At 30.7% G+C, this 22,189-nt stretch overlaps 1 protein-coding gene across 1 annotated transcript; it reads left to right on the forward strand.

The window, feature by feature from the left end:
* The first annotated feature begins 5,531 nt into the window (after nt 1-5,531).
* Nucleotides 5,532-21,429, forward strand: LOC111619012 (NADH dehydrogenase [ubiquinone] iron-sulfur protein 8, mitochondrial-like). The gene is made up of 6 exons (XM_023360643.1): nt 5,532-5,611; nt 13,374-13,433; nt 15,487-15,576; nt 15,659-15,831; nt 20,978-21,106; nt 21,181-21,429. The coding sequence occupies exons 1-6, from the start codon at nt 5,572-5,574 to the stop codon at nt 21,310-21,312; spliced, it is 624 nt and encodes a 207-aa protein (XP_023216411.1). The 5' UTR covers nt 5,532-5,571; the 3' UTR covers nt 21,313-21,429.
* Nucleotides 21,430-22,189: the final 760 nt, after the last annotated feature.

The following is a 22,189-nucleotide window of genomic DNA, read 5'->3' on the forward strand; positions in this document are numbered from 1 at the left end:
AATTACAAGATAATTATATATATTTTTTACTCTAGTTAATTTACTAAGCTGTTAGATCCTACATTTAATAGCATAAGACAAGTTTTTCAACGAATAAACAGTATATAACGTAACTATATATCAACGTAAATATTTAATTCACATCTCAAAAATGGTGCAAAAACTCTAGAAAATTTCATAAATATTACACGAAGAATATATACCATCGTCCGTCACATTTAATTCACATTAACATAGATTAAACAGTAGTTTGATCTACGTTAATACAAAGCGAAGAAAAATCCAAAATAACTAATTATAATTATGTTAAAAGTACTACTTTCTTTCAGAGTGATACAACTATCTTATTCGTATAAATTATAAAGTTTTGAAACATATTAATTGATCAAAGAATTGCTTCACAAGTAAAATAAAAAGTACTTTAATGGAAGAAATTAAACATTAAAATGTGCAGACATCTTAATGCTTTGAAACCTTCCAACTCCTCTTCAGAAATGCCAACTAAAACACATTGGATTAAATATTGACGACGACGATAAATAAACAATTTTTCAATTATTTTTACCAGTTTTTAATAAATAAAAGGATAAATTATTTATGATTCACATTAACCTTTCATTTCAACTTTTAAGTACTAAAAACCTGATAAATATTAAGTTATGCAGGCAATTAACGCATGTTTTACAAAAATTCCACTTTAAGAGGCATATACACTTATCTATAAAAGCTTTATAAACTTAATAACCTTTAATTAATGTTTATTTAATATAATAAACATTAAATACTTTTCACCTCTAAAAATATCAAATGAAATCAAATTGTACTCAACAGAATTATCAAATTTGTTTGTTAAACACTTTACAGTTGAAATACATTGTAGATAAGTCGAAAATACTTAACAGAATTTCAAAATTTACTAATATAATTATATAAGTAGCATTTTTATCTTACATCACCATCATCATCATTTCAAAACATTTCAATTTATTGATTAAGACGAATGATTTATGAATTAATTTATCGAGTAATCAATATGATACCTTTGTTTTCTATTAAAGATGCCATATCTAAAAGAAAACATCGGCGAGGAAAGAATTCTTCCGATTTGCAACTATCATCTGATCATCTTGAGATTGCAAACCAAGATGTTTGTCGTCATGGAAACCTTATAAATGCGCAAATATCCACGCGCATTCGTAGAGAGATTATAAGATTATAAAAGAAAAATTAATTTACAAAAATCTTTTTTGTCTTTGTTAAATAATTGGATAATTCATAATCGCGAGTGACGCGAATTACTACACTTCAAAATTATTTATACATTGACATAATACATAACCATACTACAATACAGTTATTCCATATAAAATCTATTTTTTTTTCGTAAAATTAGAACTGAAACGGACGATAAATCAGTAAAAAAATATATAAAAATTATTATTATTATTTTTTAAATTTTATTTTAAAATTATTGTTACATTTTAAAGTCAGAAATGTTATACGAAATGTTATTGGATAGTTATGTTTTAGGATTTTATTTTGTAATTGGTTAATTATTTTATTTATAAATATTAACTTTTTTTAATATTAATTTTCTTAATTACACTTCTACAGCATGTGCAGATGAATGGAAATTTATTTCAAAACAAACCTTTTTTTATTTTATCATGTTAACCAATCGAGATCGATGAAGTTTTCACTACTGCCCTCTCTGTAAACGCTGTAATATAGATATTAGACGTCATAGTCTAATCGAACCTAAAATGAATTGTTTAAATATCGAAATCTTAATATAAATTATTTTCTTATTGCGTGTAGCTTAATTTAATGCTTAAAATAAATAATCTTCAATTAATTATTTTTCTAGAGCAGAAACGTAATATTAACGATATTTTTGATGCGACGCTCGCTTTGAAAGATATCATTTTTTTCTTTTATAAAATTAAAAACAACTAGATTAAATTGTTTCTAATTTTTTTAATTTGTTTCGTGGCATTCAGCTTTATCAAATATAATAACATAAAACAAGAAATTCTGATAACAAATCATTGACATGAAATTCTCTAATTCAACTTTGACTTTCAAATGGTCTCGAAAGTCGCGAGCCAAAAGTTAAAAGTATATCAAAAAAAGAGCAATTTTGTTTGTATTCTACATTCATAAAAGCAGTAAATAAAAATTAACACATATATTAAATCGTATTTACGCGTATCAAATGCAAGATTAAAACAAAAACATTATCAAGCAAAACTACTAACATGGCTTTTTTTCTCTCAAAAAGTAACGTTAAGATTCCGCTGAAGGCAATTATGCTGCACTTTCAGAGATTTGATTTCACTGAGTAAATGATTGCTTATCTAAGGTTATTACCCACGGTTAGGCGCGCGGGGTTATATAGAACCCCCGGGGTGTTTAAACGCGTGTATTTTTTAAAGTTTTTTGTGCTTAAAAATGATGCCCTCAGTACCTTCCTTCCATGGTGTAAAGATCGCACCGAAAAAATATCAATTTTGCACGAAAAAAATTTTTTGCATAGACTTATAATGGAAATCAGTGGGGTGCTATAGTACCCCGCGCGCCTAACGGTGTAATTTTTTTTCGCGCGACTAACGGAGGTGGGTCGATCTGACTTCGTGTTTTGAGGGAAAGCTTATTGGTTGATATAGAGTCAGTCATGATAGAAATGACCAATTAGAGCATAAAAGGCGTAAAAACAAAATTTTTAAAGCCAATAAACGGCAAAAAAGTTTCCCATAGACTTAACATTGACAGTTTGAAAGGTGGCGTTTTTTGGCGATATTTATTGCTAAATGGTGTTGAAAACATGTTTATTCGTCTAAATAATTTCAAGCGACTTATTATTAGCAAATTAGAAGTGGAAAAAAAGATTAAAACACTCGATTTTGTAGCGATTGTTTACATACTTCCGTGTGGTGGCCTTCGGGGGCGTGGCATTTCGCGGGAATATTTCCAGCAATTGTTTTTATAGGTCGATCTAATAACAGACATATAAATTAACCAATTACAGTGCAAAAGAAGTTTACTATAGATGTTATCTGCCAATAATCTCCATTTTTACCTCTACTTGCTGTGTGATTTCACATGGTGTTTTTTTGGAAATATTGAGATATTTTTGGCCCGGGGCTTCGTACAAAAAATTTAATTGTTGTAATAGTTAGAAAACACATGCAGGAAGACGATTGACAGCTTAGATAGCATCAGACTTGTTTACAGTTTGTAAAATACACTCTTGAAGTCGACCAATTTTTTTTGAAAAATTTCTAAAAACGGAAACTTTCTGTTTTTTCGTTACGAATAAATAAAAACGATATATTTGAAGTAGTTTTCTTCACTAATACATCAAAAACACATGCCCACAAACATCCAAAATGAAAAAATCGCGAAAAAAACTATGCGTTTTGAAAAATTGAATTTTGAAACTGGGGTTATATAGAACCCCGCGCGCCTAACAGTGCGAGAGTAACTGGACGCGCGTAACCGTGGGATTAAGCTAAAAAAAAGTTAAGAATAATTTCCACGATAAAACCTTTTCTTCTTCATCTTCTGAGCACTTTCTACTCAGAAAATCATCAATATATCAGATACATTTTCTAACTTTGATTATTTTCTTTGATTTACCTTTTGAGGCTGAAACTGAATTTTTGAAATTTTCACTTTATTCAGTACAGTACATAATATTATACTTAAGAATTTTTTTTCATTGTTTACTCTTTCCGCTCTGCGCGTACTAAGAAGGCGTTTTTAATCATATCCATCCTATTATAAGTTCGGTCAGGCCTCTTCTGGGGTGGCCACATGGTGACGAGACCCGACATCCTAACAGATCGCTGGTGAAAATTTCCTGGATTTAATTCCGGGTCCCCAGAACGGTTAACTGTTGCCTTAATTGCCTCGGTCTTCCAACTGTCTTACTATCAAAAGATTAATCGGAAGACTGAGATGTCCCAGATAAGCCTGGACCCCGTCCCTCGTCACCCGGCCGCTCTCGTTGTAGTCCTGCCAGAACCCATATGGATATGGAAGGAAAGCTCACAGGACGAATAAAGTTAGACAATGGGAATTTATAAGTATGTAATTTTTTTCAAATTGCAGCCAAACAATTCAAATAGATACGAAAGAATTCGTTTAATTTGCTAGTCACATAGTCACATTTGCTATTGTACTTTCTTCATATTCCTCTTCGTTCCCTATCCAAATATTTTATTAGAGTTTAAAATAAGATATAGAATTGGTGGTGAAATAAAGCAATCTTTCCCACGCACTATGGACGAAACTATTACTATTACATATTACTAAGATATATAAAAAATGATCTTGGAAAAGAGGAAAAATGTAGTGACACTCTGAAAGAAATGCGTATTTAAAAAAATGATAATTGCAATATATAACAGAAATGAAGATCGAATATACCGTAATAAGTTAACTAAAATCGCAGAAACAGTTTATTACCACATAAACACTTGGATACCGTTTTGACAAAGCTTCAAAGTTCGGAAATTGACGAATATTCTAGATTAATATACTGTAGTTTTGAGCTTTTTAACTAGAGAATGAAATAATTCTGCTTACAAAACAGGAGACGAACCATTTGATATGAGTACCGACCAAATCTCGGATCCGATTAACGTTATCATTAATTTTGTGAAATTTTAAAAGAGATTTTCTTATGTATTTTCTTAGGATAAGGTTGCCGTTGAGAACAAATCACACAGAAACACTTTTAGCGCTCGAATAGGAGCCTTAAAAAGACCTTTCGGAAGGCATTCCCCCTAAGCAGATCGCCCAAGTGTTGCGTTGCCGTAACTTAAGAAAACAAACAGACTAAAGTAGGCTGACCAAAACATTTACAATCAACCGGGGACATATCAGAATCAGAGAAAAGGGGGTCTAAAACACATTGAACTCGGGTTACTTTTTAAAATTGATTGATTGATTAATGATATTATATTAGCATGTTAATAAAATTATTCAATTCGAAGATTGATTATTGATTCTATAATCACTTATTAAAAACAGGCAAAACCGGGGACGTCTGGTCACCCTATCTAAAGGTATAAAGCAGTCGACATCGCTTAATTAATTAATGTAAATGTTGACACGGCCGACATTGTTTCAACATTTACATTAAGCTTGTATTCAGTGGATTGGAAATTCTTCTTGGACAGTCAGAAAGTGAAAAGAAAACTTGTAAATTACTCCATGTTGTAAGCCTGCATATTTCAAAAGATCTTACGTAATTATTTGATTCCAGTAATAATAATACTCAAATTTTGCTTTTAATTTAAACAATAGTTTTTATTAAGTTTTTTGAAAGTACATTTATTAATAATCATCGCTTCTAATTAAAAAAAAAATTCATTTTGAAATTTATATGGGAAGTTTTCAAAATCAAGATTTTAAAATAATCTAGAAAATTTTAAACATTTACCAAATAATATTAAATTAATTATTAGAATTAAAACTTGTTTCTCATTATTTAACAAACTTAATTTTCGAATTTACGAGGAAAACTGTTTTTTGTTGCTCACTAGGGGATCAGTATTTAACAAAATGGCTGCTGTTACGAGGGTTTTCTCCTTGAACAAATCGAGTAAACTTTATTATTAGTTTATTTTCATTTTTTTATTAATACTAAAATCTCTTTTAGCGTATAGTATTAATATTGTTGCATTGTAGTCAGTTAATGTTTACCTGATGTATAAAAAAAGTTTAAGGTGAATCACTCGGTAATTGACCATATATATATAATTAATAAAGAAAATTTTAAAAACAAAAATAACTGATGTATTACGGAGCAGATTCGTAGCATGCACACACATATCTTTACATTTCAAATCACATGCACTGTAAATCCAATTGTCAGTTTATATACATATGTTCCGTTGTACTGTACAGTACATGCTGCATATTATAGACTATATGTCAAATTTTACCTATGTGCACCATCGTGGCAGTTCGCGGTAGTTCTTGAACACGCGTATCGGTAACTAGTGACGTTATATGCTCGGCGGCTCTCCTCCGGGAGGAGTCGATCGGGAGCACGAACGATCCGATTGCTGCCGTGATAGTGCATGTAGCTAAAATTCTACCAGAATATATTATTCTGTAAGTATAAAAGTGATTGGACATCCAACTGTAGGACTGTTCCATAACTATATTTTAACAAAATCCAATATTCAAACCATGAACTGTAAGTCAAGATGTGTTATATACAAGTTATAGTGTAAAAAATTTAATATCTAATTGTACAAATCAATTATAAAATGAGTTGATGTTTTTGCTAATTATCTGAGTTAAAAAAAAAGTGGTTAAAGTAAACAAAGCTACACTCAGAACTATAGCTAATTGCTCGTTGTTGATGTAGGTCATTTTGTAGACGAGTATATGCGGGGCTCTCCAGAGAGTAATGAGGGCCTAGGGCAAAATACATATGGGACTTTATAGCAATAAGGAAGTAAATGAGAAAAAACATTGCATAGGGGCTCGTAATTTCTCGGAACAAAGTCTGTGCTTTTGTTCTTTTCTAGGTCGGCGGTTACCAACCGGTGTCCGTGGACCACTAATGGTCTGTGATAAAATTTTGGTGGTCTGTGGAGAAATTTGGATATTGATCAACTTGAGGTTTCATGCAGTATTACAAAAGAAATGCCAAATGCTTGGTTGCTTTTTCTCATTCGTTGGGAATTTTTTATTCAAATCTTAAACCAAACACAAAATAACTGTTATCAATAAATAATGTTGAGAGTGCTATTGTCTTCCTTTGTGGAAAAGAGCCAAGAATCCATATACAGTGGGTGATCGGTTAACAAACATAATCTCTTCCAAGACTTTGCTTGTTATCCGAATTGTTCATTAACCAATTATTGATTTACCATAGGTTTTTATGAGAATTTGATTAATTCGTTTTGGAAACTCTAAAAAATTAAAAACATATACTTTTTTACTACATTTATTTATATGTAATAGTAAAAATACGTATACATGCAGTCTTCCATTTTTATTAGTCATGTTTTTTGCATTGGTGGAGGTTAAAGAATCTGTCTAACATCAATTGCTTTTCTCTTTTCTTCAGGATTTTTCAGAAGTAATTAATAGTATTGTAATTGTAGAGATCCCCAACCCCATTAACCTTATTTTGGTTTGGATGCCACTTGGATGATCGTTGTTCTGACATCCTCCCACTTCTTCAAAAGATCTTTAGTAGCAAATGTTGACATTGATCTCTTTCATCTTCCTCTTTTTCAAAAGAAAACACATCTCGTCAAGTTTCTTGGTATTCTTCATTTGAGAGTTCTTCTGTCGTCAGACCAATTTCAGGTTCCATTGTGAGCTCTAAAATGCTCTTTATTTCTCAGATGTGATTTTCAATACTCCATTAGCAGCTTGAGACTTCTTGATATATCTTTCATAGCTAAGATTGTGCCTACTGTAGACCTGTTCAAGCCATACTGCCTAGCAACATCAGACATCTTGTGCCCACTTTCTACCTTGGCTATTACCTCTTACCCGGTTTCTACGGTGAGCACTGTTCTTGACACTCCTCTTTTTATGCTCCATAATATTATCAGTTTCTTTTTTAAATAAAAAGTTCAGAAAAGCACTTACAAAAATTCAGAGAACAGAAATCAACTAGCCCACAAAAAATTATTTAAATGCAAGGCCCGGATGAAATTTGAATTTATGTATTAAACAGTTAAACTTTCACCTTTCGTAAACAAAACCCGGCACAAAACTTAACAAGTGCCCATCTGACAGTCTTGCGAAGACTATAAAAAATTATTTGTCAGATAGGTAAACAAAGAGCTGGAATTACAAGGGAGAGTTTCAAAATTCGGAGGAATACCATCTGATTGGTATGGGGTTGAATGTCAATGTTGATGTCTCCCACACTCGGAAAGGTTTTGAATTGTTAACTGAAGACAAGTGAAAATCAATTGGTATTTGTTATTTTCCATTGCATCTTTTTATGTTTGTTCAGTAAAGTGTTCGTTATCCAAACGTGTTTGTGTCCGATCATAAAAATCTTTCACGAAAGTGTTCATTATCCGAACTTTTCATTAACCAATCACCCACTGTATTTATTTCAAACAAGCAGCAAAAAACTTCACATTAATTTGTTATAATTAAACAAGAGAATTTCATAGTAATAAAGTAAAATGGAACTTTTATAATCATTATTCTATAGATGTTTTGATAATTTAAAGAAAATTTATGACAGTGGTCCACAGGATTCAAAACTGTGAGGTCAGAAAGATTGGTGACTGCTGCTGTAGGCAGCGCTGTGTATTTGGATAAGTAAAATATTCATTAGTAGTTTGTAACATGTTATCAGTGATATCGGAAAACTAGAAAACCAATAGCTGTCAACTAGAATCAATCGTATGACTCATCTGATGTGACATCAAAATGCTTGGCCTAACTTTTCACTTTTTACATTTCAGGTTTTAGTCACTTTATATAAGTAGCACACACACAAAGGCTTTTAACTAACACAATTTGGACTGACTAGTTTTATGGACAATCGAAATAAATTACATATTTGAACTCTACTTAAATAATATAATATGTATTTAATATGATGTACAGATTAAAATTGATAACTTAAAAGTTATATTTTTTACTACTAGAGATTTTATGATGTGTTTTCAGTACATGATACTATCATTTTGATGCCATGTTTGAGAAATGGAGTTATACTGCTAAGGAAGCACATTTTTACTAATATATTTCAGTTTAATTTTTTACAGTGATTGTCATGGACTATTTTAAACATAAGGTACAGTACATTCTCTTAATACAGATAGTGCATTAAGATAATGTACTGTACCTTAATGCAGATAGTGCATTAATTAAGAGAATGTATTGTATCTTAGTTCTCTTACAAGTTAGTGTCAATGCACATTGTAAATAGTCTTTTTTCTCATTTAAAACATATAATCAAAGTGATGGTAGTATGTACTGTACTTAAAACACACAGCATCATCATTAATGTAACTTGCAAGGAATATAATGATGTCATTTTCTGTTTTCAATCTCAAAGACTGGTAAGTGTGATTGGTGGAAAATGGGAATGTTGCATCCCTTGCAAGTTGAAATTAGGATATTACAGGTTATCATCATTCACACTGAACATTAGCATCATCTTTAGTTATAAAAAAATTTTTATGAATCTTCTATTTTTAATTTGTGCATTGTAATCACATAAGACTATTATAAATATACTATGACACAACACAACCCTACTGAAGTCCAGCATTGGTGAATAAGACAGCTACACCCATCATAAACACCAAGAGACTACTAGTCATTTCAAGTCATTGTTTCTGTTGATAAGATTCAAATCCTATTTTTGTGAACTTAGGGACTTTCTCCTAAAGGAACATAGACTTATCAAATTAATTAATTAAAATATCTATAACCATAAGGTAGATAATAGGAAGGGCTTATCACACCAATGACAAAGGGCACAAACGCTCAAAAATCAAAGTAAAAAATTTTTTACTTTGATTTTTGAGCTTTTGTGCCCTTTGTCATTGGTGTGATAAGCCCTTCCTATTATCTACCTTATGGTTATAGATATTTTAATTAATTAATTTAATCATACTAAGGGCTAAAAGCAATTTTCTGCAATAGACTTATCAGCATCTCTCTTCTGTGTTGGATCTTGTACACCTATTGGTACATTCTTTTGTTGGTTTTTTTTATATATGAAGACAATATATACCTGCAGAGCAGAAGTGTACCCATGGGTAGCCTGCTCTCAGGAACTCTGTGAATTGGTGGTCAGGAAATTCAAAAATGCAATATTGCTGAGATGTTCTGAAAATATATTACTGTACACCAGATACGCTAATGAACGCACACATTCTCGTCATGTGGAATGACAAACCTAATCTTAACACCATTCGTAAGTATTTCAACAACAACCCTTTTGGCCTATCATTGTGTGTTGAACAGGACAGTCACAACGTTATGCATTTTTTTGGATATCCTTATCGACTTAAAGGACTATCATCTCTCCACTAAAGTTTATCCTAAGGATTCATATTCCCCTTTTTATACTTTACAGTTTATATGACCCTTATTGTTACAAAGTTTCCACTTTTTATCTTATGTTAAGAGAGCCTACATACAGTCGACCCCCTATAACACTGTTGATAATTCCATTTTATATGAATTCCATGTTGTATGAGTCACTTAGATTTTACAAATATGTGAGCTATTCACAGCTCAGCACATGTATTTGTAAAATCTAAGTGACTTGTACAACAAGGAGTTCATACAAAACGGAATTATCAACAATGTTATAGGGAGGTCAACTGTACATTGATCAGAGGAGAATGAAAGGGAAAAGGAGTTATCATGGATCACATCATTGGCAAGACAAGTATGGATACCTAACCACTTTTGTTAAAACATTCACAAGACGATATCAACAACCTAAGAACAGGCCCTTGCTACACGAGAGACAACTGATGGTGACGATGTACAAATAATAAGGCACTTTCTAAAATCTATAAAGAAAATTCCAGAGTTACTAATGTTAATATAGCATATCAATCATCTCCGATGATTTTTACACTCATCAGAAATGATAAGAATCCAATATCTGACTGTTACTCTCTCAGGTTTAGACAGTCCCCTTGTATGATGACAGAAGTCTGTCATCACACAAGACTGCGCATTATTATATATTGGTATGAATGTAAGGAGTCTTGCTATGAGAATGAAAGAACATGAATATACTATCAGAAAGAAACTTTATAAGGCCACAGCCTTGACCACTTACGTTCAAAGTGAGGATGTATATGTTAGTATACTGGAACACTACACATGGTGTCCAGTAGCACACACCTTAAATACCTGGAGGCCATTGAAATCTACAGGGCACTTAAGAATGGAGTAGGGATTAATTTTAAAGAAACAGACACACTACACACAGCATGGCAAGCATAATACAGTAGAGCATCGATTATCCAAATATCGATCAACCGAAACATCAGTTAACCGAAAGCGTTCCAGTTGGCAAATTTAAATTTTTGCTAGTGCTGTTGCGCTGCAATATTTGGCTATGTCTTGGGCTACTCCAATATTATTTTTGCTGGTGTATGTGTTTTAGTTGGCAGCACTGGCACAACCACGAGAGGATACTTGAGGATGTGCCAGGATTTGAACGAATTTCAACATGGGATAGGTTAATATATTTTTTCGTACATAATTGTTTATCTGAAAAATCGATTATCCAAACAACCCCAGTCCCGATTTGTTTCAGATAATAAATGCTCTACTGTATTTTTCTTTCATTTTCTTATACCTTGGATAGTTCCAATGAATAGGTTTTATATTCTCCAGTGAATGTCAACACATACAATATACGTCAGTGAAAGACCGAATATTTGATTATATTATTATACATTCGAATAATTGCAGGTGTATGTCGACAAGCACAGATAAGCTTTGGTGGAGGTTGAAACAACACCCGAGAAGCCCATGTCGACAGGGAGGCGACAGTATATCGTCAAATTCTATGCCGTTTCCTTCTGTTGAAATTGGTGATATTGTATGAATACAAGTCCCTGATGTCAACCGTGGCCGTACAGATGTCCGAAATGTGTTGGCAGTTGTTGTTGGAATAGAAGACTCTGACTTTTATAAATTAGCAAACAAAAATGGTACCCTCAAGCAGCTTTATACCCGCAATCAGTTTGTAATTTGTAAAGAAAAGTTACTTTCCATAGATCAGATTTCTTCTCAAGAAATGTTGCTGAGAGAAGTAGCTGCAGCTAATTCGAAAAGTGGAGGGCAAGGCTATACACGCTGTCATTGCAAAAAGAAGTGTTCCACGAATAAATGAAGTTGTAAAAGCAAGGGACTCTTGTGAAATTCAAAGTGCCATAACAGTTTAAGTTATTGCAATAAATAAGATTGTATAATGTTAATCGCATAATTTATGTGTAAGTTTATTATTGTATTATTTTCTTTAATAAATTTTAGAATGTACTGTTTGTTTTAGGTTTAACAGTTTATTTACATGCGCTGTTACTTAAGCTTTCTCCTATTTTGACATATTAAAAAGTTGCATTTTTATCTTAAGGTAATAAAAACATTTATATTCAACATTTGCCATCAGTGCATGCTGAATGTCAACATTTGCCGGTGTAAGTGAGTCATTTCGCGTATGTATGAAATATTTAGCAAATATTTCATACATACACGAAATGACTGTGTGAATGCTGACATTCATCGGAGAATGTTAACATTTGCCAGATATCGGTCATTCACAGTAACATATATATATGTAAAACCTGTTCGTTAGTAAGATGTATGTTTATATATTTTAATGGTCAAAAAGTGATTTTAAACTAAATTTGTAATTTGTTTGAAAAATTGTATTCAGTTTTAATTGTTCATTAAGTACTGCATTATATATATTGTACCTGAAGATGCCTGTTACAAACAAACAAAAACATTGGTGAAGATACTGTTTTTAATTAATTTGTGCTGGTTTCAGGTGTTTGTTTTCATTTATTTGCTAGTCATAGCAATTATTCAGCAAATTTATTTAAATGGTATAATCAACCAGCAAAAAATATTAAAAATACCAATAATTAAGGAAAGTTACATGCATATGTGTGCATATTATAATAATATAAAATAAAAAACATTTTTAATTATTTAAACACTATTGCTGGTCAGATGACTGTATGGGAAAGAATCACCACAAGTGATTTAGACTTGAATCCATTCTGTATCCTTATGATTTTTCTGTGTAGTATAGTTTGGGCATCATATTCGTATCTCACTATACATTGGACAATCCCTATGACAAATTAGGCTCATCTATAATTAGTGGTTTTTCCAGTTGACATTTCCTGAGGAAGGCCGATAAATTTAGTGGCCAAAAACGTTCAATATGTGTTTTTGACTTTTATTTGCTGGAAATTTTGAATTTAGGTGCGGTTTATGAATAATTAGTGTGATTGATACAGTATGTTCCATAGTACACACCATGATAAATCTTGCCATTTTTGCATTTGTGAATTTTGCTAGTGCCTTAAATCAGAATACAACTTAGATAAATAAAATTGAAAATTTTTGAAAACTATTAACATCTGAAAATAAATAACTTACATTAAGATGAATTTCTGTTTTTTTCTTTTTAAAGTAAGAGAACAGAGATTTTATAAAATTAAAAAAAAAATTTCTGGAAAAATCAGTTAATGTTAAAATATGTTTTCAGACACTTATTTATTAAACATTTCTGTGTAATGGTCAGTTATTGGCTGGTTTGCTTTATATATATAAATTTAAAAATCATTAAGTGAAATAAGATTATTTTAATTTGTTTACAGTTAATGTAGGTCGTTTGCTTAGTCGATCATTAACGACTACGACTGTCCGTCCTTGTTACAGTAAGTACTTTTATAATTGAATGTAATGTAAATATTCTGAGATTATTAAATAATCACTTCACTTTCACTTAATTTATATTTATTTTGTACTGTTTAATTCTAAAACAAATACTAATCTAGACTATGACAAGAATCTGATACAAACAGAGACAAAATTGTTTTATTTTGCTTTGTAGACACTAACAACAGCTTTCTTAATGAGCCTACAACAAAATGGTCATGTAATGAGAATTACTATAGGTGCCAGACAAATGTAGACCAAATAGTCACAAGAATATTTGAGGATCAGATGCTAATTAGATCATAGTCATCCAGTCATTTAAACATAATTATGTATTCAAGTGATATTAATAACCGATGAAAAACTTTCGCACATTTCCAGCAATGCCATCAATGTAAATGAAAAGCAAATGGTTTCAGCCTTGTTCAGGGACCAACATCAGGCTTCTATAGAAGGTTCTCTTCTTTTTTATTTGTTTTTTAGACAAACTTTTGGAATTTGGAAGGTCAGGTTTTCATCAGTTATACAATAGTTCCAACTTTAAGGAATAATAATGTTTTATGTACATTCATAACATATTTTTGTTGACTATGTACAATCGTATTCAGATTTATTTATTCTTAGTAGTATAATAATACATATTGTAGATATCATAATACCATATTGTAGATGATAGGCAATTTCCATATACATTTATATGTATATGGAAATTGCCTACTATCTACAGAGATGGATTACATTAAAAAGTTTATGTTGATAGCTAGGTAGCCAAGTGGTCAAGATGTCAGCCTACCACTCTGAGGGACCTGGAAACAAATCCGGATTGGTAAAAAAAAAACCGCAGTAATTTACCACCGGGTGATCATTCCTGGATAAGTCTGGTCCCATCTCTCATCACCTGGCCACCCTGTTGTGGGTTTGTCCAAACCAACAATAGGCTTGATAAAAGTCCTCTTAGTACTCATGGAAAGGAAATAGTAAAGAACAGTTTTTTATATTGTATTTTTAGTGTCAAAAGTTACATATAGTTCATTACAAGAAATAATGTATACTTTTCAAATTTATATATATGATAAAAAAGTATCTGACCTTATTTTTTTTCCTTTGTAAGTATTTGCAAGCTGGGGAGAAGACTGTCATCAAGTGACCTTGGATCTTACTGCATATGTGTGAATTTTGGTTGACTGCAGGAATATCCTACCCTGCATTCAGTGTCAGGCAATTACAATAATTGCATATATATGCTGTTATTGTCACATTAGTGATTTGGCAGAACATAACAGATCCTGATTTCATGAAGATTGTGATAAGAGATGAGACCTACATCTGCAGGTATGACCTGAGAGAAAGGCACAATCATCCCAATGAAAACTGCCATGGTATCCATGACCAAAGAAGGCATAGCAATCACACATCAATATAAAGATCATGTTGACCATTTTTTTCCGACCACTAGGAGTTTATCATGAATATTCCTCTCATGATAAAACTGTGACAAAAGAGTATAACCTGACTGTTTTACATCACTTGAGATACTGTAAGATGCAAGAGACCATAGCTCTGACAGTCTGGTGATTGGGTCATTATCATGACAATGCTCCCCTCCATGGATTGTATCTCATTCAGACATTGCTTGCAAAACTGGGTATTACATAGGTTCAGCGACCTCCTTATTTCTCAGACATGGTTCCAGACAACTTTTGGCTTTTTTCCAAACTCAAGATATTGCTCAAAGGAAATAGATTTCAGGACGCATAGATGATCAAGACTAACATGACAAGTATCTGATGGAGATCTTGATAAATGACTTTGAAAAATGCTTCCAACAGTAGAAGCATTGCTGAGAGAAGTATGTGAACTCATTAGGGGCCTATTTCAAATAGAACTAGTGTTTGAACCTAATATATATGCAGGCATTTTTTTTCTGGCTTCAGGTCAAATACTTTTTGATCAGACCTTATATATTTAGTGATAATATATTTAACTAATGATTTATTTAAATAATTTAACAATTGAACTAATATAGTATAATTTGAATAATAATGCTTTCAGAAATAATCAGTGAAGAAGATCCAAGCATGAAATGGAAAGACATTACGGACAGAGCTGCCGTAACTCTGTTTTGGACAGAATTATTCCGAGGTCTTTAATGTTTTTTTATTTTTAGATGTCTTTTTTTATATAATTACATTATTTTAATTTTATGAATCAAAATTATTTATAGGATTGGGGGTAACTCTTGCACACATATTTAAAGAACCTGCGACTATAAATTATCCCTTTGAGAAAGGTCCTCTGAGTCCTCGATTCCGAGGTGAACATGCCTTACGTCGTTATCCTTCCGGAGAAGAAAGATGTATTGCTTGCAAGTTATGTGAGGCAATATGTCCAGCTCAGGTACATTAAATTTTTATTATTTAATATGTACTATTGTCTTTTAATGATATGAATGTACTATTGTGTTATAGGAGGGATACCCTCATATAATACAATAGTTATGTTCCAAAAAAAGTGCTGTATTATGCAAATCCATGCTATATGAAACCAGAGGTCTAGTGCAAAATATAGAGTTAGATTTCAAAAGTTAACAAAAGTATACTATTCTTTTTCATTACTAAGAGAAATATGCTTATTAAACAATCAATAATTTATTTCCAATCAATAACTAACTAACAATTACAATTAAAAGTACTGTATTACATTTTAACAAAAAATACGTAAAAGAGACTAAAAATGTCTTCACTTTTGTCATGTCTAATCACCAGGAACAACAGTCTTCCACCGCAGAGATGACCTTTCTTTAGAGGCTACACCTCTGCAAAAACATGCAAAACAGTCTCCAGAGAACTTTTAGGCTGTTTTGCATGTTTTTGCAGAGGCAAAGCCTCTAAAGAAAGGTCATCTCTGCTGCAAAAGACTGTTGTTCCTGGTGATTGGACATGACAAAAGTGAAGACATTTTTAGTCTCTTTTACATATTTTTTTGTGTATTCTGAAATCGTGTCTTCTTTTATCTGTTTTTATCTTCACAATTAGGTGCATAGATAGACACGGCATTTCTACATTATCTTTATTTGGAATATCCTATAGGCCGGTACGTGTTTTGGGCATAAACCCCTCATCTGTCTGCATGATTTCCGGGATTTCTTGTAGGTGGTTTTTGACATGTATACATTCCGTGTAAATAAGTAATTTTAAACGGAATGTATACATGTCAAACACCACCTACAAGAAATCACGGAAGTCATGCCGACAGATGAGGGGCTTATGCCCGAAACGTGTATCGGCCTATAGCAGTGGTTCTCAACCTGGGGTACATGTACCCCTAGGGGTATGACCGTAAATCGAAGGGGTACATCTAACTTTCATTATAAAATGGCATATGTTAATAAATTTGCTGTAAATAATAACACAAGAAACAACAAAAACTTGCTTTAAAATATCCCAGTGTGAACACTGATTTCCCTTTTAACAGTCTAAACAACTTGTTTATCCACTTGATTTGCCTGTCTATTTTGCCATCAGTGCTGAACCTGGAGTCTAGTAAAATTACTGTTTAACCGAGCATTAATTTTAGAATAGAAAAAAAATTTTTTTATTCTATAATTATTGTTCGATAAGATTGGGCTTTTCGAGTTTTTACAGGACTACTGGTTTAGGAATAATGAGACCTGGATCGTACCTTCACTATGCAATGCGTATCACTGCATGCGCGCATTTCTTGATATTTAGCAAATTTAGACGTTACATTTGTTACAAAAATTGAAAGATTCGTGTATTGTTCTGCACATTATAAATTTGCAGCAATTACTTTCAAGGTCACTACACAATTATAATCTCTATTTAACAACGTGAGAACCAAATTTTGAAAAATTGCTGAAGATTTATCACAACAAATATCCCATTAAATTTTCTTAGAAATTATTGCAGAATAATTTAAATTTTCTTTATCATTAATTATAATTATTTATTTTCAGGAAATGTAATTTATGCATGTATTGAAATGACTTCTGTGATTTTATATAATATACTTGTCAAATAATAAATAAATGTATGTACCTGATTAAATTTATTATTATTTACGTAAAATAAATAATTCACTTTTAGTTATAGTTAGTCAGAGTTTTTTTTATGGCGCTCAGTTATAAGGGCTGTATACATCTAACACAGTAATTATAAAATTTATATACAAAAATATAAGAGGTACTTGAGAAACAACTAATGGGCTAATGGGGTACATCAACAAAAAAAGGTTGAGAACCACTGGCCTATAGGATATTCTGAATAAAGATGATATAGAAATGCCATATATCTATCTATGCACCTGGTCATGAAGATAAAAATACATATATTTTATTAAAGTGTAAATTTGTCAGCCCTTTTTTACAAACAAAATACTGTATTACATATTAATATTAATTTTAGTTAAATGAGGGTATTATTTTTTTACAAAGTATTGTCATCATCTGAACTTTTTTGTTGATCTTGATCAGAAATATCAGCAACATCTTCATTTTTTTAACATAAAAAATTTTAATGAATGACATAATACAAAATAAAAATATGTTATTAATTGAAAATTTGTTCTAGCTGGTTGCATTTGTTCAGTCAACTGCTGAGTGATTTTTTTTCCAGAATTTGTGTTCAAATATCAAATTGTTTGAGTACTGAGATGCTGCTGTATTTCATTTGTCATTTTTACAAATGATTACTTACCTATAGTTTAAAAAAATTTAATAACACTTACCTAATAATGTTTAAATAAACTTTACTAAATACAAAAATTAATCTATAAAAACAAAACCGTGAAAGCCTTAAAGGCTAAGGTCTGAAAGCAACAACAATGACTCCTGATTGATAGGAAAGCTAGGACAAGAAAGAAAAAATTTTACCAGCAATTTTCATTAAAGTAAACCTGACAAAAGGCACAAAACAAATTGAAAATTTCAATATTCTAAAATTCATGGGCAAATTTGAGGCAACATGCATGCATACTTGAATTTAAAAAAAATCTAGCAATGAGTTGCTTAACTTTCCCAGCAACATTTGGTGGCACCATCTGTTATGATATTTTTAAAAAAAATTTTATATTTTTAACTATTATAAAATGGCAAAAGCTTAATTTTGAGGGTAGGGATATGTTTTATAAAAATCTGTAAATGCTAATAACGAGTAAAATTGTCATTAAGTCTGACCCTACTAGAGATACATATGACCCCCTTTATCTCTCCACCCCTTTGATCTTTAATCATTAAAATTTAATAGTATCAATCCCCCTAATAAACAAAATTTCAGAAANGTGTTTTATAAAAATCTGTAAATGCTAATAACGAGTAAAATTGTCATTAAGTCTGACCCTACTAGAGATACATATGACCCCCTTTATCTCTCCACCCCTTTGATCTTTAATCATTAAAATTTAATAGTATCAATCCCCCTAATAAACAAAATTTCAGAAATTTTCAACAAAAAGCACAAGTGTTATTAAGCTTCAAAGAGGGTGAACAAAATTGTGTCTCACATACACACACAAACATCCATACATACATACATACATACATACATACAGAAAAATTCCCTGAATCCTTTTGCATTTTTTCATGTTTCAAGGTCCCAAGTCCAAAAATAAAAAATTTGGGGAGGTCATTTTTTGACTGATTGCCCTCTGTTACACGTAACATCCAGGGAAGTAAAAAATATAGACTAACAGCATTTACACTTAATTGTGAAATTTTGTATGGAGGATTTCCTAAATTCTTAGACTGTGTTAGAGAAAAAGAATGTTGTAGAAATACTCTGTTGTACAAGAAATACCTGTATGTAATATGAATAAGACATTACAGTGTAGTAAAGTGATGATAGAGGAATTATTTATACAAAACAAAAGAAGTTTTCTGATTTCAATTGAAAAGAATAGATGATACATGACATTACATCAACTTCTTGATAATATATTCATCCTCAGAAGCCAAAAAAATTGTGTTGCCTCTTCCTTGTACTATTATCACTCATATAACTGATGACATCAAATAACTGAGATGTACCATAATCCAAGAGAATTTTAAATTCAATTAGAAGCAACATAAAGAAGCATTTTTTGGCAAAATAGTTTCCATTATTGAAAGCATATCTTACCAAATTATTATTTACATTTTTTATGAAGGATGGATATGTAATGAAAATTCTATATTCATTCATATTAATTTGACATAAACATTTAATGCACAAGTAACATAGAATTTAGTTAAAAAATCCTTATTTTAATTGTATATTTGATGGAGTATGTTTTTATTGAATAAAACATGGAAATTCATAAATTATCTCTAAATTTATTTACTTATTTCTTATAAAATTATTGTTTATTGGTTTAAATTAAAATATCAATGCCAAGAAAGGCAATGATTGCTATCCCTGAATTAAAAATAAAATATTAATAAAACCAAATTAAAAGGAAATGACATAAGAAAGAGAATGCAGGATTTATTATGGGTATAAGCTGTTGGTATTCTAAACATACTAAAATTGGGTAGAATTAAACCAATGTAATATTTAATTTGTGTGAAAAAAATTTGGTAAGCCAAGCTTGCATATTATTACTGCAGGAAAGGTTGTATAAGGTAAGTTGCTTAATTTATTAAGAAGTCTGAAGATTTTTGATATTCTACTATTATTGTATTAAGTTGTGTTTGGCATGAAGAGGCCCATATAGTAATCAATTATAGATGAAAATTAGTAGGTTATAACGAATGTGGTACTTGACAGGAGGAAATGGATTGACAAGGTCTCCATACAGTTCACCTGCAGATGGATAAACATTTTTATTATTTTATTTATATTAAGTTTAAAAAACTAACTTTTTATCAAAAATTACACCCTGTTTATTAAGCATATTGGTATAAGGTAATGTCTGATTATTAAGTGTAAAAGGGAATGAGGAGTGCAATAATGAGTAGCCTATGACAGATAGAGGATTTAAGGATATTAATTCTAAGATTTAGTTTTTCCAGTCTATTAGTTATGGTAATTATGTCTCCTAGTAAAGTAATTGGATTGGTACTAATGAGTTTAATATCATCATAGAGTAATACTTTTGATTTGATGGATTTAGGGAGCTCTTTATATATGCTACAAAGAGCAAATTACTGAGGACTGATCCTTACTGAATTACTTTTAGGGAAAAATTCAGAAAATTGCAATCTCCTAAGGTAATCTGACAGCTGTGTGGCAAAACATAATTATATAGTTGTATTCATTATTTTAAGCAAATTAATTTGTTTTAAATATTACAAGATTTATAATTGTTATCAAGATTAAAAACCTGCAAACTGAATAGTTCTTAATTTATTTGTAACAAAATATAGGTCAGAGAATAAGCTGAAAACAGTGTTAATAAATTTTGTCATTTGACTGTAACAATTAAAAATTTTAGTAGAATCAATATAATGTTTTGATTAACATTGAATAATAAAAAACAGCCTGTTAAAATAAATAGAAATACTAAAATTATTAACTATTATTTTGATTATAAATAAATTTATATTCAGGCAATTACAATTGAAGCAGAAGAGAGAGAGGATGGAAGTCGACGAACCACTCGCTACGACATAGATATGACAAAATGTATTTATTGTGGATTTTGTCAGGAAGCCTGTCCAGTGGATGCAATTGTAGAGGTAAAAACAGATTTTAATATTTTAATTGTATAAAATGGCAAAACTCTTTAATAATTTTAACTTTTTTCATCCAGGGTCCAAATTTTGAATACTCTACAGAAACTCATGAGGAACTGTTGTATAATAAAGAGAAATTGTTAAATAATGGTGACAAATGGGAAGCTGAAATTGCTGCCAACATTCAAGCCGATCATCTGTATCGCTGAGATTCAGTTTAATTAACAGTTGACTTAGTAAGTTTTGTATATAAAAATTTGTATGTATAAGTAGAATAAAACATAGCAGTGTAATTTAACAAAATAAAAAGGAATTTGATCATTAAAGTAATTATTTAAAAGTGTTTTTTATGCAAAGTTAATATAAAACTATACAGTTTTTATTTAAGAAGAAAAAAACATTTTTGAAGACATTTTTATAATCTGTTTATTCTAAGATTGTGGTATTATGATTAAGATACAAAAAATTAATGTTTAGAATGCTCAAAAATGTGTGCTTTTACATGATTAACTTTTTATGATATCTTATCATTAATATACAATGACGTACAGCAATTTTGGTAATCACTTATCAGACGATATGGTAAAAGTTATTATGGTAATTCCTCACTTAATATTGTTAATAGGTTCTTGGAAACTGTGACATTAAGTGAAACAATATATAAGGCTAAATGATACAAGTAAGATATTATTTGGTTAATCTGATTGGATCGTGTTGTAATCCCCAGCATTTGTTTTCCACATAGAATCAATTTTACTGTTTATAAAGAAAATTTTACAATGATAATAGTAAATGATTACAAGTGTACTTACATCTTTCCATTCTTTCCTCAATGATGTCATAACAAAATGACATTAAGTGAGGACTTGTTTGTTTAAAATCATCATGAAGAATTTATATAAATGATTTAGAATAAATATCTTTACAAATCTTTGATTATTCTTCATAAACAAAAAATATAATATTGTAATGAACAGTGCAATGAATGAATGTTTTAATTTAGGTGGAGGACGAAGATAAAATAATATATTTTTTTATATGTTTATGTAACACATGAAATGACTAAATCTTTCACTTACACTTTAA

This window comes from Centruroides sculpturatus, unplaced genomic scaffold, assembly GCF_000671375.1.
Source record: "Centruroides sculpturatus isolate CEXI.00-Female unplaced genomic scaffold, Cexi_2.0 scaffold234, whole genome shotgun sequence".
Classification (NCBI taxonomy): domain Eukaryota; kingdom Metazoa; phylum Arthropoda; class Arachnida; order Scorpiones; family Buthidae; genus Centruroides; species Centruroides sculpturatus.

Excerpts from the sequence above, each read along its gene's own strand:
- LOC111619012 (XM_023360643.1), top strand. The coding sequence starts at position 5,572 with ATGGCTGCTGTTACGAGGGTTTTCTCCTTGAACAAATCGA. Across the intron at positions 15,577-15,658 it reads TTGGACAGAATTATTCCGAG|GATTGGGGGTAACTCTTGCA; the intron begins GTCTTTAATGTT and ends AATTATTTATAG. Across the intron at positions 15,832-20,977 it reads AGGCAATATGTCCAGCTCAG|GCAATTACAATTGAAGCAGA; the intron begins GTACATTAAATT and ends ATTTATATTCAG.